At 42.8% G+C, this 25,993-nt stretch overlaps 1 protein-coding gene across 1 annotated transcript; it reads right to left on the bottom strand.

The window, feature by feature from the left end:
- Positions 1-15,967: 15,967 nt before the first annotated feature.
- Positions 15,968-20,161, bottom strand: LOC138046477 (uncharacterized). The gene has a single exon (XM_068893107.1). The coding sequence runs from the start codon at positions 20,159-20,161 to the stop codon at positions 15,968-15,970; it is 4,194 nt and encodes a 1,397-aa protein (XP_068749208.1).
- Positions 20,162-25,993: the final 5,832 nt, after the last annotated feature.

Below are 25,993 nucleotides of genomic sequence, written 5' to 3' on the forward strand. Positions count from 1 at the left end.
AATAAACTAAAAATTTGTTTCATTTGAGAAATGTTAAAATTGCTAACAAGCTGTAGACAATAGTTTATTTCCAGTTTCCTGCAAGAAATGAAAAGTGGAAAAAACTGTCATTTTCTGGCAGCACCTAATAGATGTATCAAATTCTGAAAGAACCCAAAACTTGCAAAAGCTGGAAAACAATTTCTGGAATAAAAGCTGGAATTTGATTCTGGAATAAAGCTGTCACATTCTAGAAATTTCCAGAACTTAACAGAAAGCTTGAAATTCATTTTGCAAGGGCAGTTTGCTGACGACACAACGGCTGTTCTTGCAGACACAGATTCGGCCGCAAAGCTATTTGAAATATTAAATTCATTTGGAATTACTTCGGGACTCAAGATTAATTGTTCGAAAACTGATGCCATGTGGATTGGTTCATTGCGAAATCATAAAGCAAAACCCTTTGGTGTTAAATGACCTGATGAGCCAATAAAAGCTTTAGGTGTATATTTTACATATAATCAGAAACTGCTTAAAGAAAAGAATTTTATTGAGCGTTTGGATTCAGTTAAAAACTAATAAAAATCTGGTCGTCTAGAGGCTTATCTATTTACGGAAAGGTGGCAATAATCAAATCTTTTCTTATCCCTAAGTTTGTCTACGCTTGTTCAGTGCTACCGACACCTAGGAATTGATAAAACAACTTAATAAGTTATTGTTTAAATTCTTGTGGAAAGGTACAGATAAAGTAAAAAGAGTGTCAGTAATAAGGGAATATGAGGAAGGAGGTTTGAGAATGATTGATCTTGAATGCTTGGTCAAATCGTTAAGACTTGCTGGGTTGAGAGGAATTTTTAATGGGATCAATGGACCATGGAAAAGCTTCCTACAACACTTCTTGAGCCCCTTAGAAGATTTCTTTTTTTTTCCTTGCAATTACAACATATCTGATTATACACGATTCCTTCTCAATTCTATTTGAACTCTTGTCTTGGTGGACAGAGTGCCGTCAGACTTTCGCCACAGAAAAGGATTGGACAAATATTATTTGGAATAACTGTGAAGTTAGAATAGACAATAAGCCCGTCCATTACAAAAACTATTACGAAGCTGGAAGTGTATTCACCCAAGATCTTTTGTTTAATTTAAATGTTGCAGATACCTATAGTCACCTCTTGAACAAAGTAAATCAAACAAATATTTTACAGTTGGCTGGTCTACGTCGGTCTATTCCATCACCTTTAAGAGATAAAGATTGCCTTCCATCATTATATCCTCCAATGTTCGTAATTGATGACAACATATTTGACGTAACTACAAAGACGTCAAAAGAATTGTATGCATTACTTTTCAGGGAAAAAGCACAACTTCCTTATATCGCTTATAAATTACAGCAAGATTTTAATCTTACTAATGACCAACTGAGACAAGTCTTTCAGCTACCATATGTCGTCACTCTTGAATCGTATGTTAAAGCTTTTCAATACAAACTTCTCAACTCAATTCTTTATAGAAACACCAAATTATATAAAATGGGCTTTAGAACAAATGATCTATGTAGTTTCTGCAAAGGTCAGCCTGAATCACTAAACTCTTGCTCTTCCACTCCACTTATTCTAAGCAGTCTGGAACGATTTTGAAACTTACTGGTGCATTATTTCGAGTAAAAGGATCCGCCTTTCCCTGCAAAATGTGCTTGTTGGAATTATCACTCAAACTACTGACCCTTTACATATATTGCTGAACTATTTATAATAATTGGAAAACTTTCCTTGTGGAATTAGAACCAAATTCTTCCCAACATTCATGGATTTCGAGCCAAAATTGTAGCAAAATATGAAACTGAAAAAATAATCAGTAACAAAGACTTCTTAAGAAAAACATGGATACTGTTCCTGTTCCTTCCTTTTTTTTTCTTTTCATTAAATGTATTTATTTATTTATTTGATTTTCGCTCGTTAGGTGCTGTTGTTTGTCCGTAAGCAGTGTAAGTACTGCTCTGTAAGTGTAAGTATCGTATAAGCCAGTTCGGAGTTTCAAAAAACATGTGCGCGCGTCGAGATAAAATCAAGCATATATTAAAAATACAAAAGATTTTGAATGCAAATTTCTGCAATCAATTTCCATAACAAAAGATGCTTGTTTTTATCCTGACGCGCACACTTGTTTTTTTTCAAACTCCGAACTGGCTTATTGTAAGTAGTTTGTAAGTAGTCGAGTTCCTTATTTACCATTGATGTAAGTATATTTGTGTAAATGATGCAAGTAATTGTGTAAGTTGTGCTCTTTTTGTTGAAATAAATATATTTGTTTAAAAAAAAAACTTTCTGAGAATCGCTTATCTGACTTGACTGTTTCATGCACAACCTTCGCTTCTTCTAGTTACGTTATGAAAGAGGAGAGCTCTATTTTGAATATCTGAAATGAGATTGTGTAAGAAAAGGGGAACTGAATTTGTTATGCAAGGGTAATGGGTGGATAAGTCCCGACTCAATAAATTGCACTCCACCTCCTTAACCGGATGCCACTATTCCCTCCTGTCACTATCTCCCCAGCGCAGGTAACACCCGTGTACATGACAGAGCACCAGATGAATTCCAATCTTGCAGTCCTGCAAGCTTTTCTCTGAAGGGAACATGAAATGTGGTGATACTGACAAACTTGAAGCTTTTGGTAAAAAGTGCATTGTCAAGCCTGATTTGGTGAAAGATATCTTGAGCACCTTACGAATTTCGAAGTAAGGAAAAATGTCTGCCGAGAGAAAAAGGCTACGATGATTATAATTGGGAGGAGCCGTAGAAATCAGGGTTACACAACTTATCAAGGAGAAAAATGTCCAAATTTGAAAAACTTAATCTTCTGTCAGCCCACATCAGCAAAGGTTTATGTGAAAGGATCTAACTCTCAGTGCTGCTGAAGCTATAGCAGTGGAAGCCTCAGACATTCAGTCAGAAGATAATGATGCAAGTGTTAGCAAGGGCTCAGAAGATGAAGATGATTTACTGCTGGATTTTGGGGATGCAAGTAACTCGGAGGAAAATGACTCAAAAGACAGTGAAAGTGAAGAGGAAGGTGATTTGCCTGTAGAAGACAGGGTAAACCGTTACGGCAGAAGATTGGGTGATTAGAGGTTTCCTTACAATAGGCAGAATGTGTAATTTCTAAGGGTCGAGTGACATGGGAATGAGGTAGTCAGAAATTGAATATTCTGACAGCACGACTTAGGTGGCTATGGGATAGGTTAGGACTAATTAGGAGTTTGGCGGGAGTTTTATGTCATCCTACGTTTGTCAGTCGCTGATGCTCTATTTTTCCTTGTGTATAGCAGTATACCCTTTCCTCGGGGTCTGGTACCGTTGCATTAGATGAGAAATACGTTTGTTTGTTTTCACGGGCGGTGTTATCTGATTTCCAGTTTTTAACCAATTCAGGTAAACGGAGGTCATTTTGTTCAGCAGACTGACTGACGTGCCCACAATAAACTATTTTGACATTGAAGTCTCGTGTAAGTGTAGTCAGAATGGTGTGTGTGAAGGACCATGGTGTTGTTGCACAATGGCCGTTTTTATACTAGAAACTCATAATTCGTGTGGGACGAATTTGGGCAAATATTTTTACTGCGATTGTTAAATTCGTCTAGCATAAAGACGGGCACAAGACGCATTATGCGTCTGGATGAAGTATCCACTGCCAGTGCGTCTTCGAAGACGCACTAAACTGGATAGTTCGTCCAGACCAAGCTGTAAACTCATTCTATGTAATTGAAAATCATGGAACTCGCCTGTAGTGAACAAGGTCTTATTGTTCCGTTAAAGTTTAGCTTTATTTTGCAAATTTAATGCATGAACCGAATTTCCCGCCAGCCCCAAAATTGAAATGGTTTAGATTATAATTAAATTAAACCGTTTTCTATAGAGGTTTCAGTTTAGTCTAGTTTAGTCGTACAAGATTAAATAGTAACAGCAGTTTCAATATTACATTTTTTCTTTTTTAGGGAGTGCTTCTTCGGGATTCAAAAGGCAATTTCTGGTGGCTCTGGAAAATTTCTGGACGACCTGAATGCCACATTTGGTTCTGCGGTATTGACCTGCGACTTCGAGGGCCACGAGTTTAAAGCATTCATGAAATGGCTGATGAAAAATTACTTCCGGTGAGAGACCCGATTTGAGCTTAACACTAATTCCTCAGTCATTTTAAGATCCTGAGTGATGGTCCGACCGGGGGTTCGAATGCGCGACCTCTCGAACTGAAGTCCGACGCTCATTCAACTGAGCCACCAGTAACATTGATAACCACATTTTCGGATTTTCAATCTAATACATAATTTATCTGACAACTAATTTTGCCACAGATAATTGGCAATTCATGTCGGGGAAATATTCAAATGATTTGTAGAATACGCGCCAAAAAATTTTCAGTTCGAAGTATTCGAATGCATCCTCAATTTGACTCCTCCCATGATTTCGCATATTTCTAAATTAACAAGATTTAGAGGCTGTGACCAGATCTTGATGTCAAAGCACTTGAAGTGCGTATTCCAGCAACAAGCAAAATCGGTATTTTTTTGGTGAAGTCAAATAATCATAGTATTTTTACAAAAGACAAGTGTAGGTTTATTTTATTTATTTTATAGCCATTTTCATCCACTGAGGCCAGAGATTTTCAGCTTTGAACGATGCTGAAGCATTTTGCGCTATAATGCTGTGCTCATTAAGCGTAACGTAAACCTCCACAAGCACGCTTCCCGCCAAAATCTTCCATCAAAAATCCGCCATAACTCGGGTACAGATGAAATGCTGTGCTTCGTTCTTGTGACAAAAAAACAATCGAGGTGTACCAAGCGATTCTTAAGGGCTAGAATAAATTATGCAATACAATTCAGCGTGATCAAACCCCGGTGGGTAGGGGTGTGTAGCCCGCTTCCCAAAACTCTTACCCTATTTATGACCAAAATCTGCGGTTTTCCCTACCCTTTTTACGACCTGACCAAAAATTTGATACCCAATTTATGACCTGACTCTTAAATCAATACCCTGGTGCAGACCTGCCTTATAATTATTTCCCTAGTTCAGACCAATGTTAATCTGCTTTTATTAGGTAGGTTACATGATAAACAAGTACCTTCTAAATAAAAAACGAATTCAAGAGTAGAGTGCAAACATGAATACCCGATTTATGACCAAAACGGCTGAAAAACCCTACCCTTTGGGGCCGCACATACCTATATAACCCATATAAGGGAGTACACCCCCCCCCCCCGGGATCAAGCATGTGTTTGATGTGACTGAATGATGTCAATGGAGAAACACTTGCTCAAAATCAGAACAGAGGAGCCCTGATTATCAAAGCCAAAATGTATTTCCCCTAAATATGTAGAATAATTTGCTGCTTGTAAATAACTCTTTATTTTAGAAGAAAAAGGCCAGAATCTGAAATAGGCCACGGCCACAAAGGATTATGGGAAATGGAAAAACTGCTTTCTATATAGCATAACTGTAACTTTTTGCATGAATTTGCTTGAAACAAACATCAAAAGCAAAAGTGGACATAGAGAAACAATAAAAAATGCATTTTAGCATTTGAAGGTTTTTTGACCTATGTAACGCAAAATGGAGTCATGATTGTGCTACTCATCAGGGCTCATTCTAACTCTACATTTTACTCGTTGAAACTTTTTACAGGTTTACAGTTAAAATAATTGTTTTCTCAATCATGGCTATCTAGCAAAGATATCGTTGACATCACCTGTCATTAATTAATGTAACAACCAGAGACTCATTGGCTGTTGAAAGGGTATTTTGTTTCTGTGGCTGGCACATTTGAATATCAAAACCAATGCTTGTAAAAAGACATCATCCCCATACATATGCTCTACAATAAATATGCACATGAGTTTAAAAATAACTGATGGGTCACTTGACATTGTGTAAGCTTAAAAAAGTGATAGTTTGCCATGTTTATCAGTGCTCTTTAAGTTTTAGCTAACTTAAAAAGTAATTTAACAAACAAAAACAAGATCAAATCACAATTGCTGAAAATTGGATAAACCTTCAATGCAATTAATTTCCAAAAACGAAATATACAAATCTGTTAACAATATATTACATGTATGAAAAATTCAAACTGAAAAAGGATGTGCCAATGTAATAGAGCATTAAAAAATGGCAGACTTGAATGCACTTTGCCTGTCATACCTCCCATATTTTCCCCCTCTCCCTAAAAAACCGAGCAAAGATTTGAGGTTTCGTTGGAGGAAAGGGCAGGGGAAAACTGCTTTAAGGGTTAAAAGAGAAGTAATTTAATCACTCACTCTTTGACACCTAAACCGGCCAGAATTGGTAATTTTACTCTAACACCAGATGATTTTACTCGTCAATGGGGAACCCCCAGAAGTCAATGTGATAAAGCCACAATTTATGTACTACCCTTTTGTCTCTCTAACAATTCCATCTTCCTTGCCAAAATATTAACAAACATTCTGCTGTATTTCAATTCAGTAAATGCAGAATCACCAACGTAAAAGATACGTATAAAGCTGCTACATGCATTGGCCGGCAGCCAAACAGCGATGTTTTGGTAAAGGACCTCCAACTTGCTGGTGATGGCATGGAGGCAGTGTGGCCCAGTGGTTAGGGCGCTTGCCTTGAGATCCGGAGATCCCGGGTTCAAGACCCGCTCTGACCACTCGTTGAATTTGATCCTGGTAGTCCCTGGTTCAACTTCCCAGCTGCACTTGTAAATAGCCAACTGGTTTGCCTCCGGCCAGTTGGGATTCTTAACAGTTGTTGTTGTTGTTGTTCTGTTCTGTCGTTTCGTTGTGTTTCATTGGCCCTGAAAAGCCCCTATGGGGAGCGGTCAATTATGTATGTATTGTATTGTATTGTATTATGGCACCCTCACCGACTCTGAAACGTCATCAATCATTTGGATGCAGCATGTTATTGACTTGGAAGAGGGAAAACGCAAAGATCAGTGTGGGCCCCTCCCAATAATCACGCTTCCGCTACATAGCCATGCTCTGCATCAAGTGGTCAAGGCCCTTAGTGACGTTGTCCACGACAACACCATGGCAGCAATTTATACCATCGGTAAGACCCTATATTGTGATCATGGAAACAGATTATTTAGCACGTAGTTGGGTAATTAACATCCCCTTTGCATGACAACTAAACCTTGCATACTTTATTTAACAAATTGGGTGGTGGTGATCAGCTAGTTCAATAGACCAGTTCGTATTCTCAGGATAGGACTACAGAACAAGCACATGATAGAGACTCGCTGCTTGGAAAATAACTTGCATCTGAAAAGATTCCCCTGCTTCAGTCTCCGTTCAAATTGCTCAATCGAGTGCAATCATGAGAAAATGAAACTGATGTATAATAATTTTTAACATTTCCACAATTGTTCTACTGAATCTTTAATACGAAACGTTTTGTTCATGATGAAAGAACAATGGTTGTTTGATGAAATATAATTCTGTTTCATTTAGGGAAAAAATTCCTGCTCGTTTGTCTGTCAAGTGGTAGCCAATTGCTTCATTCCATTCTTTTTAACCCTTTGACGCCCAAACCAGTCAGACTTAGTATTTTACTTTGTCTAACGCCAGAGTATTTAAGACGTCAATGGGGAACCCTTGGGAGTCAGTGGGTTGAGGAAAGGTGTCCTGTTCCATTTGAGGAAAGCTCTCCCAAACAAAAACAAGCCAAAATATTCATGCAGGCTAACCTTTGGCCTCAAAGTGAACCTCAGCTCTAATTAATAAGATAAAGGTCACCTTAGTAAACTCCTTTGGGAGAACAATAACCTGTGTCATGCCTATCAGCAATAAATAAACGTGTCCCAAATCCTTTATACCCCAAACATTAGCTTACTTAATTTCATTGTTTTCAACTTTAGACTAAATTGTGAAAATGTTTAAATATGCATTGGGCACGAAACATTAAAATAAGTCCTTTCTGAGAACCTGAACTCTCTAACCAGTAAAAAACAATGCAATAATATTACAGCTGCAATGGTGATGGCACTACATTATGAGGACATTATGGATATTGTGGGGTTTTGCCCTCTGCCTGTTGTATGTGGCTCGAACCACCCAGGAAAGACGAGATGTGCAAAAGCAGCCTTGAGTCTCATTGGCAATGATGGCTCCTTTTATTCCTCTGCAAAGGAGAGGTTTATTCCACGCTTATGCAGCAGGACAACAATTCTACCAGTATTAGATGACCTCAAAAAACCAAAACAAATTGAAGACATTTATCTTCAATAAGGGCAAGGATGGGACATGTTTGCTGGAAAGCACGCCCCGTACTTGCCCCATCTTGACTGTCAATTGGGAGGCCCTTGACGGCCTCAATAGAGATCCAAGGTATGTTTGAAACCTTTGAAACAGGAATTACAATGGCCAAACTTTTGTTAATCTCTCAACAGTTGCTGAACTCTTTAATTTTAACATGTTAATTTACAAATCTACCAACAGTATTATTGGCATATGAATTCAAGTGTTATTTTGAAAAAGTACAAAATGTAAACTAGTTTGGTGACCATTCTCCTTAATGAACAGCTCCATCTAACATATCTAAGCCCTCAACTAATAATTCTTGTAGTCTACCAAAGGCCCATTTTCTCCTCTTGTACTGGGTGTTTGGCCGCCTAGTATTAGTACCTTTTTTGGAGGGGCAAAGGAGTCCTTATGGTCTGATGCCCAACAAGAAGCAGAAAACCATGCTGAAGAAGTTTTTGCCACAGCATCATGTGCCATTAGAATTCTGGTTGGGTTGAAGCAGCATCTGGATTACCTTCTAAAACAACGTGCTAGAGAGATATCAGTAATATTGGCTGGCTCAATTCGAAACTTGGACGACCGATGTTCAAAAAACTACACAGTCCTGATTATCTAGGCAGAAAAAGTAAGTATTCAGAAATAGTGATATAGCTCACTGAAAATATTTTCACACCCTTGCATGCTCCCTTATTGAAACTTGTTTGGCTCTTCAATGTAACTATGGATAATAGGCCAAACTGACAGCTTAGCAGCTACATCATGTAGCCATTTAATTGTTTGCTTTGTTCAGGTGATCGAAATGGCAGACGTTGAGGGATTAAGCCAAGACTTGGCCATCAAATTCTTCGAAAAAGTTGCATACCCACAGGCAACTGAGGCATATCAAGTGGACCATGCATTAGATTTGTCAAATGATGCTCCTGATGAACCCCTGATTGTTGACCTGACAATAAAGAGCATTACCGATCTTCAGATTCCAATTCCACAGGTGATGGTTACAACTGTAAATTAAAAGCAATTTATCAAAAGTTACTCTTGCTATGACTAAATATTGTTCATTTACCACACAAGTAAATAATGCTCTTTGCGCACACTGATTGGCTAACTTGGAGGTGATTTAAGCCAAGTACTATTCACCTCCAAGAAGCCAAGGGGAAACAAAATAGCTTTCCAGCCACATATTTCATAACATTTAAAATTCTGTTTCCCATGAATCTTTCATTACTTGTGATACATGTGAACCTAGGCAGTTACTGGTACTAGCTTAAATAAAATAACTGGTTCCTGGTTAACCCAGTTTATTACCATGACTCACCAGTGCGAAGATTGTTTACATTGCACATTAACACGAAGAGAGATAGCTTTGGATTTTTCAACAATGTATCACTTGAATCTAACCCAAAATCAAAAAGATAGTCAAAACTTCAGATTTATGACCCTGTTCCTTTCGCTTTTTGTTTTTCAGCATAAAGATTGCGATACTTCAGGTTCACATGTTCATAAGGTTGTTTTTACATGTCATTTACAAACTCTGCTTTGATTGGTTACTCTACCTCACTGGGTAATTAGTTCACCCTGAAGTCAAAATAGAAATGTTTCGTTTTTGAGGACAGGTGTTGACAAACTTAACATTTTTCTCTATCCAATTACCTTACTCCCTATTCATTGTTGAGATGCTGACATGTGTGAATCCAAACGTTGGGTTTAAAATGAAGTCGACTGGAGACGAAAAGCACTCAGGATTGGCAGTAGCCTTAAAGTGGTTCCTGCCTCTTGTCAAAAGATTTGGCGGATTACATCCACCAGAGGCCAAGATCCGCCAAGAAATACACGCCTTTTTAATTGGGGATGGAAGGGGACAAAAAAAGGCCCATTTCAACAAGTTTGCAGATGGCAAAAGAATTTCAAGAGGTGCTGGTGGAGTTGAAGTCACCTCAAAAAGCTGCATTTTAGTCAAGCATTCCTCCTTTGGAAAAGAAAGCTGGAGGGTTTTCAGTGAAGGTGCCAATTTTTTTAGCAAATTTGAACACTGGTTACGGTACTTTCATGTGCCAAAAGGATCCAGGGAAATGTGTTTAAAACAGTCTCAGCTTACGATATAACCATTCAATTGGGAAGCTACAATCATGGAAAAAAACTGTTGAGACACTTGTGCATATCCACCCTTATCCTTGTGATTCTTAGAGGTCCCCCCCACCCCCCAGTCAATGTTGTTAGGGATCTGTACATGTTTTACTATTGATTTGGGACAAGTAACAAGCAACACTGATTGCAGGAAAGAGGGGAAAGTGGAGCCGTTTTTGCAGAATATTTGGAGTGGTGACAATCCAATCTTCTTTGATACTGAATCAAGAGTCCATGTATTATCTTATGCAATCCTCTCTCCAGGGTTCATATGCGTCTTGAAAACCTTTGGATTCCAGAAGTCAGATTTCAAGGCCTTGAAAGTACTTGAAATCGATTTTTGGTCCTTGAAAGTCCTTAGTTTTTGTTATTTATCAAGACTGAAAAATGTTAATGCTTTAAGGTCTTTAAAGTAAATGAAGCCATAAGTCTAACATTCTCCAATTTTGCCTAGTTTGTGGTAAATTCTTACTACAAAAAGGACTTTTTGGCCTTAAAAAGGGTACAAACCCAGTCTCTCTCTCTCTCTCTCTCTCTCTCTCTCTCTCTCCAGAAGAAAGTTAGGGCACTTTCCTGACATTTCCCTCTTTTGATGATAGATCAACCATTTTTGTGTGGTAACTTTTGACAACCCATATAAGAAAGCTTGATGACCCAACCTGTCTGCACGCGGGCCATTCCCCAATACCATCTAATCCTCACTAAAACAGCCCGTTATTTGTGCTTGAGAGGTCACGAAAGTACCCTATGTCGTGGTATCGGCCAATTTAAAAGCTATAAATCGATTTTGTTCGCCAAACTGAAGCTATTGACTTACCATTTATACGCCACTCCATTCCCTCGGCCGCCACAACCTTTTAAATCTGAGTTATCAGGACTTTGAAAAATCTGCCGTGTATGTGTTTGACTTTTCAAGTTGATGAAAGGTTTCAAAATTCTGAATAGGCCCTTTTTGCGTTTTGTAAGTTTGGACAATAAAATTCGCAACTTAACCTTTATCAATTTCGCTCAAAATTATTCTACAGGTGGAGCAATTATTTGGCAATAAAGCAAAGCAAACTTGAGCACAGAATCACCATCCGTTTTTTTTTATGAAGATTTGAAGTAACCGATGTCAAAAAACGCAAATGTCACAAAAGTTCCCTATTTGCTAGATGTTCTAAATGACTATTTCAGCGAATTTTTTGGAGAGGCAGGAATGATTAATACTATCAAATTGTACAACAGTCCAATAGCAACGGGCGATTCAAGTTTCAGATTTATTCGTTGCAATCAAAATGGATCAGTGCCGAAAATATGGTGAATTACGACCTTGATGCATATAGGGATATACGGACAGGTCATTGAAAAATTCTACTGTTGCCAAGTTATTACAGAAATCTTCGTTAAAGGAAAGTACTAGTGTAATGAAGATCATCACTAGATATCTCGACTTTAAAGGCTAATACTATAACTCGGTTTTAGAGACGACGGTTTTATTCACCCTGTCTAGACGGTATTTAGTAACCGGGCCTTGAAACTGTATGGAACAATCCGCCACGGTAAAAAAAAGAAAAAAAAAAGTCATTTAAACGACTTTTGTGGTTTCTCTCTTGAGAAAGAACAATACCGTCATACCTCTCTATTAACTCCCCTTTCTAATAAGCCCATCGTTTGAAAGTTGCTTTTTGCAACAGCCTCCCCCGTCTCTAATATGGCCCCTCCCATTTTTTTCATGCGACCCAGTTGGTTTGTTTTTAAACAAATACCCACTCAAACACATAAATCTGTATGCTACCCTTTATTCAATAATAAAGTTTGACTCAGCTGTTTTAGTTTTGGACAAAAACTACTTTAAGACGAAAATGGCGTGTTTAAGATTTGAAATAAAAAACAAACAAATCAATTCATTAATTCATGAAGCTCGCGGAGGGCTTAATAGAACACGTACGCGGGTAGTTGTAGATTTTCCAAAAAAAAAAAGGTCACAACGAACTGAAGTAAATTCCACAGACAAAGTAATGAGCTGCGTGACGTCTGGTTAACGTATTGACGTTCTGCGTGACGTGTGCACAGAATTTTCTGAATGTCATGTGGTTGCAAATCTGGATTGATGTTGAAGGTGTATGACGAGAAGGTAAGTTGTTTTTAATGTATAATATTTGGATACACAAAAGATGTTTATATTGTAGGCATCAAGGTTTCTAAAGCTAAGAATAAGCGAACGCGCACATGTAAACAGGGCTTAACATCGTCAGTTCAAGCAGGCGTAATTATTAAATGCAATCTTCCTGGAATCATTTTTGTTGATGCATTGTAAAGTCATCGATTATGGTTTTCATTACAACTTCTTTTACCGTTTTGCCCTAGTCAGGTAGGTTTTGTGACTATTTTTTCGGTGTCTAGTTTCTATTGCTCATTTTAGTTAAATCGCTTTCTCATTAAAGAACGATTTGTCTCGCGTAAATTACATTCAGGTGTTAATCGAATTCGTTAGAAACTCGTTAACATATTATTGGATTGCTGTTTCGTTCTATTAAGGGTATCCAAAATGATTAAACCAAGCTGCAAACGGTGTTCGTCGTGTTTGATACAAGAGAAATGAATTTCGTGTCATTTATCAAGGATTATTTACGTTGTGATATGAGCACCTGTTGGTTTTTGCGGGTGGCCCTGGAGATGTGTAGGAGTGGTGGCTAGGTTTATACAGTGGCCTACTACATGTTTTTTTCGGTGTTCAAGCAAACCTTCAAGATGTCAAAGATACATTATCTGCCCCTAAATGGGGCAGCTTTCGCGTGTGAAACGTTTTCTTGTCCTACTCATGCCAGTACTGTTTCAAGAGGCTGCTCAAAGCTTTCCTGTTCTGGACAATTGATTTTTGTTTCATAATATAAGCACTTTTTTTTTTTCAGGGGAATTAAAAGTTTTATGTTTTCATGTCTATTACTTGGTTCAATGAAAACATGGAACCACTAAGGGTAAGTTTTGATTTATAGCCTATTTTAAAGTTACACAAACTTGTATCAAAACTCGGAGGACAGATTAATTAAGAACTTTGTACAGCCATTTTGGGGTTCGTCGCACACCAATTCTCTGGAGAATTACTTTTGCGAGATATTATTGATAACAGAAACTCTCTTCGCACAAATTTCTGGTTTTTTTTTTCCTCACAATAGATATATATATATATATATATATATATATGAGAAGAAGAAAGGTGTAGCCATGCCTCGATAGATAATGTAATAAGGAAATAACTTCTTGAGGCATATGTGTTTCTAATCGGTTTTATACTTCAAACGTTTCGCCGTTTAGAGCTTCGTCAGTGAATGAAGATTATGAGTACAAGATTGCTTTATGTAATCTTGTACTCATAATCTTCATTCACTGACGAAGCTCTAAACGGCGAAACGTTTGAAGTATAAAACCGATTAGAAACACATATGCCTCAAGAAGTTATTTCCTTATTACATATATATATATGTATATTTTTTTAACCCCTCCAACTATGACTAATTTTTACCGTAATTTTTTTTTTTTTTCTCTTTCAGGCCGCTGAATTTGTTAATTAGCTTCACCCCACTGAGACTAACTCACCAGTAAGTGTAACTGATGTCAGTCATGATATACATTGAGATTTTTCAAAATATAAAAATTAATGTGGTAGGTGTGCTGGTAAACGAGAATTTAACGTACTGTAATATTTTGTGAATTATTTAGGATGGCAGCACAGAACACGATGTACATGCTAATTTAACGCAGTCCTCTGATGCTAAGAGCAAGGTAAAGCAATTGAAGAGCTCATATAAAGAAATTATAACTGTCAATACAGTAAACACCCGCATATACCGGTAAGAACATTTTTTTCAGGTTTAAGGCTGACCATGTTCTTATTTGAGGGGCGCTTAGTGAGAAATCAGTCTGAAAGTGTTCTTAAAATGTTCTTTAAATTGGTGTCAGAAGTACCTCAAATTATATATTACTAGACGTTTAATTAACATACAATTCTGTTTTGTAATAGATTTTATAGTTTGCAATGGTCCTGAACACCATATGGTTAGTTATTTTTACATGAGCTCGGATTCCTTTGTATATACTATAAGTTACTGTGCTGTATTGTTTTCCCAGCTTTTCAGACAATTGATTCTGGGGTTATGTGATATATTCCCCCCTAAAAGAACAAAGGAATCCGAGCTCATGTAAAAATAAATGGTCTTATTCCTCTGTTAGGACATAAGAGTCTCAGAAGCAGAACGTCAGAGATTATGTGATCTTTAGCTCTGAAGCAATGCCCATCAAAACTTTCTCTTCTTTGCACAACCAACGTTTATATAGGAGGGAGGTGACAGTAAATTTCAGCTTTAGTCTTGTGTTGACGCCAGGAAATGTTCTATACTCGCATGAGTAAACGAGTGTACATGCCATCCACATTTTCTTGGAGTCGCTTCGTGATGCTCCATAGTACTATAGTACTTTGATATAAGTTACTATACTGCATTGTTTCCTTATCCTAATACCCTTTCCCTTTGTTTTATTTAACAGGCTGAATTTGTTATTTATATGGTGCTTTATTGGCAAAATTTCATCCTGATATTCTTAATCCACTTGTTCTTATATGTATGGCGTTATATCCCCGCCAAAATTCAACTTTCGCATTCGATGCCTGTTTGCATTTTAATCTTTGATGTCCGCAATTCAACATTGGAGTTTCATAATGCGACATTGAAGTTTCACAATGCAACTTTGATCCCTCACAATGCGGCATTGTTTGTCCACAAATCGTTTTTCTTACACTTGTTCGAGTCAAAGTCTGTTATCCGACATGCTTGTGGCTCATTTTATGCGAGTTTCACTTTTTATCCTCCGACATGCATGAATGGCTGAAATGGCTACCTAATTGGGTACCTTGGATAAAGAACCCGCTGTACTTTTGCGGGCTCTTGAGTATGCGTCATTTCCGGAAAATTGCTCATAAGTACGTCATTTCCAGAAGAGAGCCGCTTTGGGTTCGGCATGGATATGGAAGGCGAACGGATACGGAATGCGAGATCGACGTTGCGCCGCGTGGCAGAGCAGTTAATTTCAATTGCAAATGAAGGTGAGCACTGTACATTCTGTGTAAAGGTAACGCTTGCCTTTCGACAGATTGCTAAAAAGTGTTTCAAGAACGAGAGAAAAACAATGCACCTTTTGAGCGAAATTTACTTACCGATTTCCATTCGTTTATGCTTTCTACTGGCTAACCATGCTGAGTTCTTTTTCCTTGCAAGTAGTACTATATGGGAATACGAGCCACTTTTGAATGGAGCATTCTGATTGGTCGAGAGCCAATTTTAATGAGATGCATCGTGTTCTGATTGGTGGATATTTTTAGGTCCGCCATTATCACGTGCACACGTGAACAGGATTGGTTTAGACGGTGGGGTCAAAGTCCAATCGACGTCATAACCGGGGGAGTCAAACAGAAAGTATGTTTGGAATGTGGACCGAGATCCGGGGGGAACATGAAGGAGACCAGAGTGGTTTGGTTTCTCGAATCAAAACGGTTTAATGATAACAAACTTATTTTTACAAGCGGGAACGTGTGAGGAGACCTGGTGTCTACTCGTCCCTAAATAGGTCCGCTAAAATTTGAGCCAGATCCAGATCCTCTTCGGTGAACCGTTCGTAACCGTAAGGGTAGGTCTGGGCCGTGGTGGGATCCAGGACCCGTTTGGAGTAGACGAGCCGGTAGTCTTTGTGAGAAGGTTGGGTTTCCAAGGTGTAGGTCTTGGCATTTCTTTGGATGGTGTGAGATTGCGTGACACGGGTGGTACGCGGTCGGTCTAGAGGACGATGCAATTCATCCAGAGTGTTTTGACGCAAGACATCGTAATTCAATTGAGTCATCCCTTCGACGTTGAGGGAGAAACCGCGGACCTTGCATACCACGTGTCCGTTCTTGGTCTTGTAACCGTAGTTCTTAGGACCGCCCGAGCAGAATTCTACAATGTGATCGCCCGCGTCCAATTCATCTTTGAAGTCGCCAAGGTAGGCGCCTCGTGGAGGATCCAAGGGTGGGTCGCCAGGATGATGGAGATAGACGACCGAGTCGGTGTCGAAGTAGAGGACGCGTTCACCGAGATGATCGAGGGCTCGATAGAGACGGAGTCGGGCATGACAGGTCGTGAAGGCGGCTATGAAGATGTTGAGGTTGGGTGAAGGCAGGACATCGTGCGTTTGGAGTTTGTAGTGGACTTCGACCCGGTCTTCGGTCAAGGAACTGACGTAACGGACATCGTGTTGATCGCTATCGAGGAACTCGATGAACGGTTGAGGTTCGGTGAATTCTCGGACCTGAGTCTTGTTGATTCGTTGCCCGAACTTGCCCCACATGGAGTTGAGCATCATCTTGGCCAGGGCTCGGAGTCCAGGGTTCTTTTCGATTTTGGCGGGATCGAGACGAATGCCTTCCCGAGCATAGTAGGCATCGATGTGGGCTTGTTTTTGAGCAGGGGTGGTACATCCTTCGGGCCAACCGCTGGCTTCTTCTTTGATTTGGAGCCACGTGTCCACGTAGGATCGGAAGAGTCCCGTACGTTGCTGATCGAAATGCCATACTTCGTGGACGTGTTGAATGGCGTAACCTTTCTGTACAGCCATGTCGAGTTCGGGGGTGCACCAAGTACCGACGAGGGCACGTTCTTCGTCCGTGTGATGACAGGCATGCGTCTTTTCCAAAAGAGGTTTGGAAATGTTCTCTTCGACGCAAGTACGACATAAGGGAAACGTGAGTTTGTCGTGACTGCGGTAAGGCAACACGGGATGGTAGAGACGTTGGGGTGGAAGGACGGTACATTTGGCCAACCCAAAATAAGGCGAGAGATCGGTGGTGTCGGGTTCGTAGAGGAACGTGGAATGTCCCAAGGGATAGGTACCGTACTTGTTGACCCAAGGATACAAGGACGTGTAATCGTCGTATCGGATCTCTTCCTCTTTCTCCTCGTCGACGTGCGCGTAGAGACGTACGGCATTGGTCCGACCTCCGTAAAAAGCGTCGCGTGGTTCCAGGGGAGCTTGGAGGTGTTGACGGACTAGAAAGTCCATGATGTCCTGGTTGGTTTGTTTGAGAGCGTTCCAGGCGCATTCCCACATGGTCACCACTTGGTACCCACGGTTGATGAGAAACGTACGTTTCTTGTCGACGAGAGCACGGACCTCGTCCATGGTGCGATCGAGTAAGGTCGGGTGCACGTCGGTGCGTTGGGGATGACAAGTCCGACATCCGTGCCAGAAGCACCCGTAGAATTCGTAGATGGTCTTGGTATCGGCATCGTAACCGTCGACCGTGTACCGGGTACCAGGGATGCGGTACTCGCCTTCGTTCCGAGCATGCTGGATACGTTGGCGATGCAAGGGATGATGAGCGTCGTAGTGTCCGTAGGCACGAGCTAGGGCTTCGTGGTTCTCGTGTTCTTCCGGCGAGAGGGCCAGGTAGGCTCGTTGTCGTAGATGGTGTTCGCACCACGTCAACCATTCCATGGAGGCTTGGGAATGATTGACACGACCTCGCCATCCTAGGGGAGGTTCGGAAGCAATGGAGTCCTCTTCCATACAGTGCATACGCAAGTAGCGATTACAGGCAGAGGCGACCGTCATTTGTTCAAAGGGATTGAATTCAGCGCGTCCTTGAAAATCCCGCATGAACGTGAGACATCCTTGTTTCAAGAGTTTCACGTCCAATTGGCAGTAGGCTAAGAGTTCGGCTTGGAAATCAAAGACGACCTCACATGCCGCTTGGTCGTCGTACCAAGTATCAAAGTCGCGACGTTTCTTGACGGACATGCCGTCGGGCATGTAGAAGGCTTTGTCGGGAAGTCGGCCTACATACGTTTGATGTTCGGGGGTATTGAACAGATGCGGAAAGTATCCCTTCTTGAGCTCGGTGAGCCCGAACGTCTTGGGGAAATCGCTCAGCGGCATCTGGAAGAAGGAGAGCGAATCGATGAAGCGTATGGTCGTCTGTTCGTGAGGGTAGGTGAGTTGGAGGACTTTCCCACCGTTTCGGATTTGTTCCAGTTCTCTCTTTTGACGGTGGAGTTCGTCGATGACGGGATAACTGTCATACCCTTTGAAATTATGAGCGATGACCGTCAAGGGTCGCATTCCGTTTTCGGTCAGTGTTTCTAACCATTCCAGAAAGTGAAAGAGACAGTCATCTCCTTGGAACGAGACGGGAGGATCGCCGTCGTCTTCTGTTTCGGCCACCACCAGATTGGGCACGTGACGTCCCTCGACTTGCATGCTCTCGATGTCAAAGAAAACGTGCAAGGGCGGTTCCTCATCGTCGTCGTCTTCGTCGTCGTCGTTATCGCCCGCCAGGAAGGCGTGCAATCCAGTGGCGTCGTTTTCTAAGAGAGGCGCCAGTCCCTGACTCAGGATCCTTTGGAAGGAGAGTCGCTGTCGTGTCAAGCGTCGTTCTTCAGCGGGGGTCTTTTCGACTTGTAAGAAACATCGATGGGCATGGACGTCGACGTCGTTCTTGCAGCACGAACATTTCCGATACCCGCACCGATGAGTTCGGATCTCTTTGAGACCACGTAACGTGCGGTGACATTCTTTACACTGACGACGGGTGGCACAGACGGAAGGATGTTCAGGATCCGCGGGTTGACCGGTGTGGGTCTTGGTCCGATGGGTTTGGAGACACGTGTCTCCGTAGAAAGAACGTCCACAGAGAATACAGGGGGTCTGAGCCGAGCGGTACTGTCGGTAGGCCTCGGTATGATCAGGACATCCGTTTTGCAGGCAGGCTCCGCAATGATGGGTTCGATTGTTACGGCAGGCGTGCTGACCTAGATGCTTGTAGGCTTGGAAACACTGGCTGCAAAAATAATCTTGACCGAAGAACCCGGGTAAGGAAGACAAGGCATCGTAATGACCGTCTTCGTGTAAGAGTCCTAACAACGTGTCCCCACGACCGTAAGTGAAGCAAGCATAAGCGCGGTTGGCATCCACGACCACGAGGGTGTAGTCTTGAAGACTGGGAGCGGTGACGAGTTGTTGAAGTTGTTCGGGACCGCAGGGTTGAGGAGGAAGACCGACTTCCTCTAGAAGTGTTTGAGCCGCTCGTGTGATGCGACGATGGTTACCGCGACAGCGAGTCCATTGTCGACGGCGTGGGGGATCGTCTCGATGTTGATGGACCCCTCGAGCCAGAGCGATGGCGCGTGGACAGCATAGATTTTGATCATCCTGTGGAACGCGTAAGACACAGCGCTTGAATTCTCTGAGACGCGTCGACGCTTGATGCCCTGGTAAATGTTTTCTTTTGTAACCGGAACCGGTGGGAGCCCCGCGTACGTGAACGAAGGAGAGGGTGAAGGAATCGTCCATTTCAAATTGTTCGTTCGAGTTGAGCATGTGGGAAAGATTCCCAAGTAAAGCATCCACGCGTGGACCTTGAGCGCGCCATTCTCCGGCCCGTAGACCCCAACCGTTGTAGGCATTGGCAATACGATTGGAGGCTAGAGCGATGTAAATGCGATCGCCATCGGGAATGTCTTGATCGTTGATTAAGTCATCTAGAGCGGTACGAAGACCTTGCACGAGGGCATCGGTGAGACGTTGTCGGGGGATGAACGCTCCGATCTGTCGAGGGCGAAGTTGAAAGACGCGTTCACGAACACCGAGACGGACACTACGCCGTTCGACCACAGGAAGTCTTTCAAAGACGAAACGTCCTGGAGCAGCACCTCCAATTTGTTCAAACTCGTCGAGTGCTTCAACCAAATCACTATCACTATCGCTATCCATGATGAGATGTTTTTTTGTTTGAAGAAGACGGTGTGTCTTTTATAGAGAAAGAGTCACCTTGAACGACCTTGACGTGTACCCTAGATGGACCAATCCGGAGCGAGATAGGTCTCCTGGGGGGATGGGGGGGTATCCCCCAGAGAGTCATGTGACCCCTTAGGAGCACGGGGATTGGTGGAACGATTCCTGTTAAGTAGTTCGATCGAGTGAGGAGTTTCAGAAAAGTCATGGCATCCGATCCCAAGAGACGTGCGCTGGAGATGGCAGTCGCCAGACGTACTATGGAGGTGGAGCAAGACCCAGAGTATGAGCAAGAGGTTTGGGTCAAGCAAGAGAATGGTCGTTGGCGAAAAGAAGGCCGGATTACCAAGAAGACTCCGGCGACCCGAAACGAGGCTTCGTATTGGGACCTGTTGCCTCCCGAAGTACGTCATCATGTATTGAAGGTTCGAGATCGAGAGGAGGAGAAGGAACGAGAGAAGGACCGGAGGGAACGTTGGAACCCCATTCACGAAGAGTTACTCCGTCTACCACGTTGCGCTCAACATGGCACGGTACGTACCGGGTATTTGTATTGGGTGGAAATCGAAGCGGATCTGATAGATTCGTTTATTTTATTTGATGTCTTTTAGATGACGGCGACGTACGTAGGAGAATCGACTATCGTCTTTGAATGCGGACCGTGCCGACGGTTTGCCCCTGGGGGTAATCCTGCGGGAAGCCGACGCATGAAATGTCGGTATTGTCTTTTGGGCATGATGAGTTGTCCGGGGTATCGGTATTGTACGGGCAGGTTTCGGTCTCGTCGTCCAGAAGGGATGGTCGTGTGTCGTTGGTGTCGATGGCCCGTCTACCGGAGAGGTCTTTTGTGTATGCCGTTTCGATCTCCTCATTGTCGTTGTTTTCTTGTAGGTCATGGTGGTCACTAGGTCGGACGATCATCAGGTCGAATGGGAATGTCGTTGCAGTTATGTGGAACTGACGTGTAGACAATGGGACTGTAATTGTGCGCTTTCATACCATTCGTACCGTCGTCCGGGATGTTTGATTTGTACCTGTGACGTGGGTTATGGGTTTCCACCGTGTCGTCATGATTTGGGGGACTGGTGTTATTTGTGTCAGGGGTATAGTTGGACCCAGTTTTTTGCTTTATTGTAGGTGATTTGTCAATTGGAACAAACATTAGATGAGAGGATTTCGAGATGGATATGGAGAGAGGATCGTTGGGTGTGGCGACGGAGACGACCCCTGAGAACGGAGGAGCAGCGTCGATGGAGGCGGTGTTATTTGACTGAGATTCTAAGATAGGTCGTTTTTTCTTTCGTAGGTGATTTGTCAATTTGAGGATACGTTCGGGGATGAGAGGCTATCGAGATGGGTATGGAGGAATGGTTGTTGGATGTGGCGACGGGCACGTCCTCCGAGAACGATGAAGCAGTTTCGATGGAGACAATGTTATTTGAAGGAGGTTCTAAGATAGGTTCTTTTTGTTAATAGATGGTGGTGGAGGAACATAGGAGCCGTCAAGGCTATCCACCGAAGGATCGATGGACTTGGATCAAGTGGGTGTGTCCTCAAGGTTGTACGGAGACTGCCGCCACGTGCATTCACTGTTTGAAACGATTGGACCTCAACCATTTTGGTTGCCTGTGTTACGGGTGTCTCGTTCGTTGTCGATGTGATGGATTGGAAATCTCCTACGGACGTCGTCGTTGCTATTCGGGGGTCGCCGATCTACTTATATTGAGTTTGAATGGTTACAGTAACCGTGACCGTTGATTCTTTTTTAATTGATAGTGGTCTTGGTTCCCGTCCATCTTTCCAGACTTGGCTCCACCCGGACGTTGTACCTCGTATGGATACGGATCGTGTACTTCTTATTGCTTTCGTCTTAGGGGTACGGGTCTCTTTTGGGACGGGATACTGATTCAAACGTTTCGTTCTCTTTATTATTAGATGTGGTGTCGTCTGAATCAGTTTACTCGTTATTCTTACGAACGGGGTTGGACGAAAAAAGAGATGGACATTACGGCGGAGTTGTGGAAGAGGATTGATGTGGATTTTTGGGATCCGTCTTCTGGACTCGTTAACGTATACAAACATCGATAACCTATGTTACGTTTTTCAGAATACGACCATGTGTTGGTGTTGGTGTGCGTGCTGTCCTCAGAGACGATGGTGACTGTTTTGTTGTTGTTTTTCATTAGACTTGGTGTATCCTCAATCGTACCAGTCGCTTTTCATTGGAGAGGGGTTGGACGGCAAAAGAACTAGACATTATAGCGGAGTTATGGAGGGCGGTCGACGGTTGTCATGGCCGTATTCGTCGTCGCCGTCGTCGTCGCCGATAGTCGATTCTCCTATTAACGTGAATTTTTCTGTTTAGACTTGGTGCAGTCTGCCTACTTTTGGATCGTACAGGGGACCTCGTACCTCCAAACAAGAGCTTGTTTATTTCCGAGTCTGGACAGATATCAAAAGCGAAATCAATCGACAACAAATCAATTCAATCAATGGCGCCGCTAATTATTTTGATGGTGCTTATTTTTAGTTCATGACGGTGTTCGCCAATGGGGATGGGTTTACGTTTTGGGATTCGCCTTGCTGTTCGTATGGACCCATCACATGCATGTATTGTCTTGATCGGCTCAATGACCAACGAACGAACATAGCGCCGCAGGAGCATGCACGATATTGTCAGGGGACATACAAACGTCGTAGGGAAAAATCGTCTGCGGTCGAGAGATCTTATACCCTGGTGTGGAATGATGATCGTTATCAGATGCGCGTTTTATGGGAACTAACACCTCGATGTACTGTGGATTTTTCGTAGATTATGGTCCGTGCCGACCGATGTTTTTGTACGTGGAGTGGTCGCTTTCATGTGCACGAGAGACGACCCTATACGCCCGAGGTTCGATTCATGTTACTGGAAGAACGTTTGACAGGCGTGTCTTTGTTTATGTTTTAGCTGCTGAGCATTCCCCCGGATGTCGAGGAGTACGTGGATGTCGATCGTTACTGTGTGGAGTGTTATGGAGAACGGTATACGATCATCCAGGAACTGACCATCATCGATGCCATTGTGTCACGATACGGATTTTACAATTATATAGGATCAGACCCCATCACAGGCATCGGAACGTTTCAACTGCGTGTCATCTATCCTTACGATGAGGACCTGTGGGATGATGATGATGACGAGGATCGAGGTGTGGCCCTTTATTATTTGGATCCGCCTGTATGGCGTCGTCAGGTGATGATCCGTAACGAGGAGGGACATTTTGTGTACCAGAATACCGAAGGACATTTAGTGGTACGGACAAGACGTTATCATAGTCTGGGACCTCCCTACTGTTCCTGTTCATTTTAACCGGACTCTCTTTTTTCAGATGGTTGTACCGTCTCATCCGGACCCATGTCAAATGCGCTGTCCTACCCAAGGCTGGTTGATGATGGAACGTGCGGAGTGTATTTTCGTCGGATATGCCTTATGCCTTATGAGAAGAAGAGCTGATGGACATTTTTATTTCGTTCCAGATTCAGACCCTGTTTCAGCCTCAGTTACATGAATGTTGTCCTACCCAACACTGGTTGAGGAAGCCATGGAGATGTGCAGAGATATGGCGTCTTCGTCACTATCGTATGAAAAGAGGAGCTGATGGACATTTTCATTTCCATTGCAGATCCAATTACCCCCTGCACGGCGTCACCTGACAGCAGTCATGTTGTTTGGTAGTCTGATTTGTTGTGCAACAGGACAGGCCCTTCGTGAAGCCTGGCGTTATCGGAGACAACCCCTATGGCACCCGGAAAAACAGATCAAAAAGAATCAAAAGACGGGACATTTTTATTTTGTACCTTTTATTGACATTTACGGTCCTTGGTGTCGTCGGACAAGAATATTCAATCGTAAATTTCGTTGAAAATGTTCAAAATTAAAGTTTGAGTTTACGTTTCATTTGCATGATTTTCTTGACCACTTTCTCCGTCTTCTTCTTTTTGCCTGGGAGGTTACTGATAGCCCGAATCATCTTGTCGTCGGCTTTCCACTTGTCCTGTAAGTTTCTGGCCTTGGCATAATCCATGTCGTGGGTCTTGGCAATCTTGTCCAAACGATTGATGCCAGGATCCCCTCGTTTGAGTCGTTTGGCCAGTTTGGTGCCAGGACCCATGTACTGATAACCAGGCCAATGAAACTCGATCCCGGTCTTGGCCAAAGCCTTCTGCACGTCAAATTTGCCACCTCGCTGACGTCGTCGTCGCTGGCGTCGCCGTCTCTTAGTAGTCCTCGCCATCCAGTCGTCGTTTGAGTTTCTTATCGAAATCCAACCAACCGGGCGGGCGTTGTAATTTATCTGTTTCGGTGGGACGTCGGCGTTGACCTGTCTTCTTACGAATCTTTTTCTTGACCGATTGAGCGGTCCTCTCCATGTAGTCGGCCACACTACTCCCCATCATCCTGGGATCTCCTTGAAACGGAAGCTGTCCCCAATCGACGGAGGGAACCGGTGTCTTGGGGGTGACTTTTTCTTCTTCTTTTTGGGTGGGACTGCTTTAGGTTGAGTGATGAATCGAAGTCGTTTTTTAGCTTTAGGGGGTGCCGAGGGTGTAGTCTCGGGTGTTGTCTTTTTCTTCTTCTTGACCAATTGTGTCAACATGGAGTGTAAGGGTCCTTGCGCATAGGCATCGGCTTCGGCATCGCGTTCGTCGTCGGCATCCGGTCCGAACCCAATAGGTTGTCGTACGGCTTTGGTCCACCGTTTCTTTTGGTCGGCCAGAGAGGTGGCCAAGGTATTTTTGATACCTGGAGGAATCTGATCCGACATGAGAACGGCTTCTTGTTTGGCGGCGATACGAGCGGCTTTGGCCAAAGGAAGGTTTTCGGTCAGACGTTCCTTGTACACGTCTTCGAGTTGACGTAATCGTTGAGGATCGATCAAGACTTTGTTTTCAAATCCTGGAATGGTCTCCACTTCACTCATCGTGAAGTATTGAGATCGTCGCGTCTTTCCCTGGTTTTATAGTAGAGGTTCTGTTTCTCGTAACGTTCGCGTTCCAGATGCCGATTCAATTCGCAGACTTGTTCTTGCAAGACCCCCATCTTTTGTTCGGCAAGCTCCAAGTTCTGATTGCGTTCTTGCAACTGATCGGTCAATTGACGGACAATGTCGCATTGTTCGCGGACACGATGCCGAAGCCCCCGTATCTGATCCTGTAGGGCACAGAACGAACGAGGCCCTTGCGTCCACGTGTTATCACACCAACCATCGTCCATGTTGTAGATGATCCTTGACACAATGATGATACGCCGTATGCAATCCGACCCAGAACCGAGTTCGATGGAAATGTCGACGCATCATCCTTCGTCGGGCTTTTATGGTATAACTCGAACGACTGATGACCCGTAACACTCTTCGATCTCGTGGGGTCTCTGTGATCTTGAGCAGGGTGTACTTGGACAAAGGTAGACGCCCCTTGACAATCTCTCGAGCCAGTTGACTGATGGCCTCAATCATCTGATCCACGGCATAGTAGAGTTTTCGTAAACGGTCCTCTCCCGACAATCGGGTCAGATCTCGTAGAAACCAACCCAGATAGGGTGTTTGGGCACGAACGCAACCAGGAATCTGATGACGACACGCTTTCATCGCGGACATAGACACCGTTCACAGACGGTGTTCAATCCTTGCCACAGACCTCGACCCGTTTGATTCATCATGATCTGACGTCGCTTTTTAATAGAATGTTTACGACGGGCCATGTCTTCCATGACCTTTTCGTAGGGTCGAAGGCGTCCTACCGTCTTGGACGAGATGGGAATGTTCCCTC

This window comes from Montipora capricornis, chromosome 4 (genome assembly GCF_036669925.1).
Source record: "Montipora capricornis isolate CH-2021 chromosome 4, ASM3666992v2, whole genome shotgun sequence".
In the NCBI taxonomy this organism is placed as follows: domain Eukaryota; kingdom Metazoa; phylum Cnidaria; class Anthozoa; order Scleractinia; family Acroporidae; genus Montipora; species Montipora capricornis.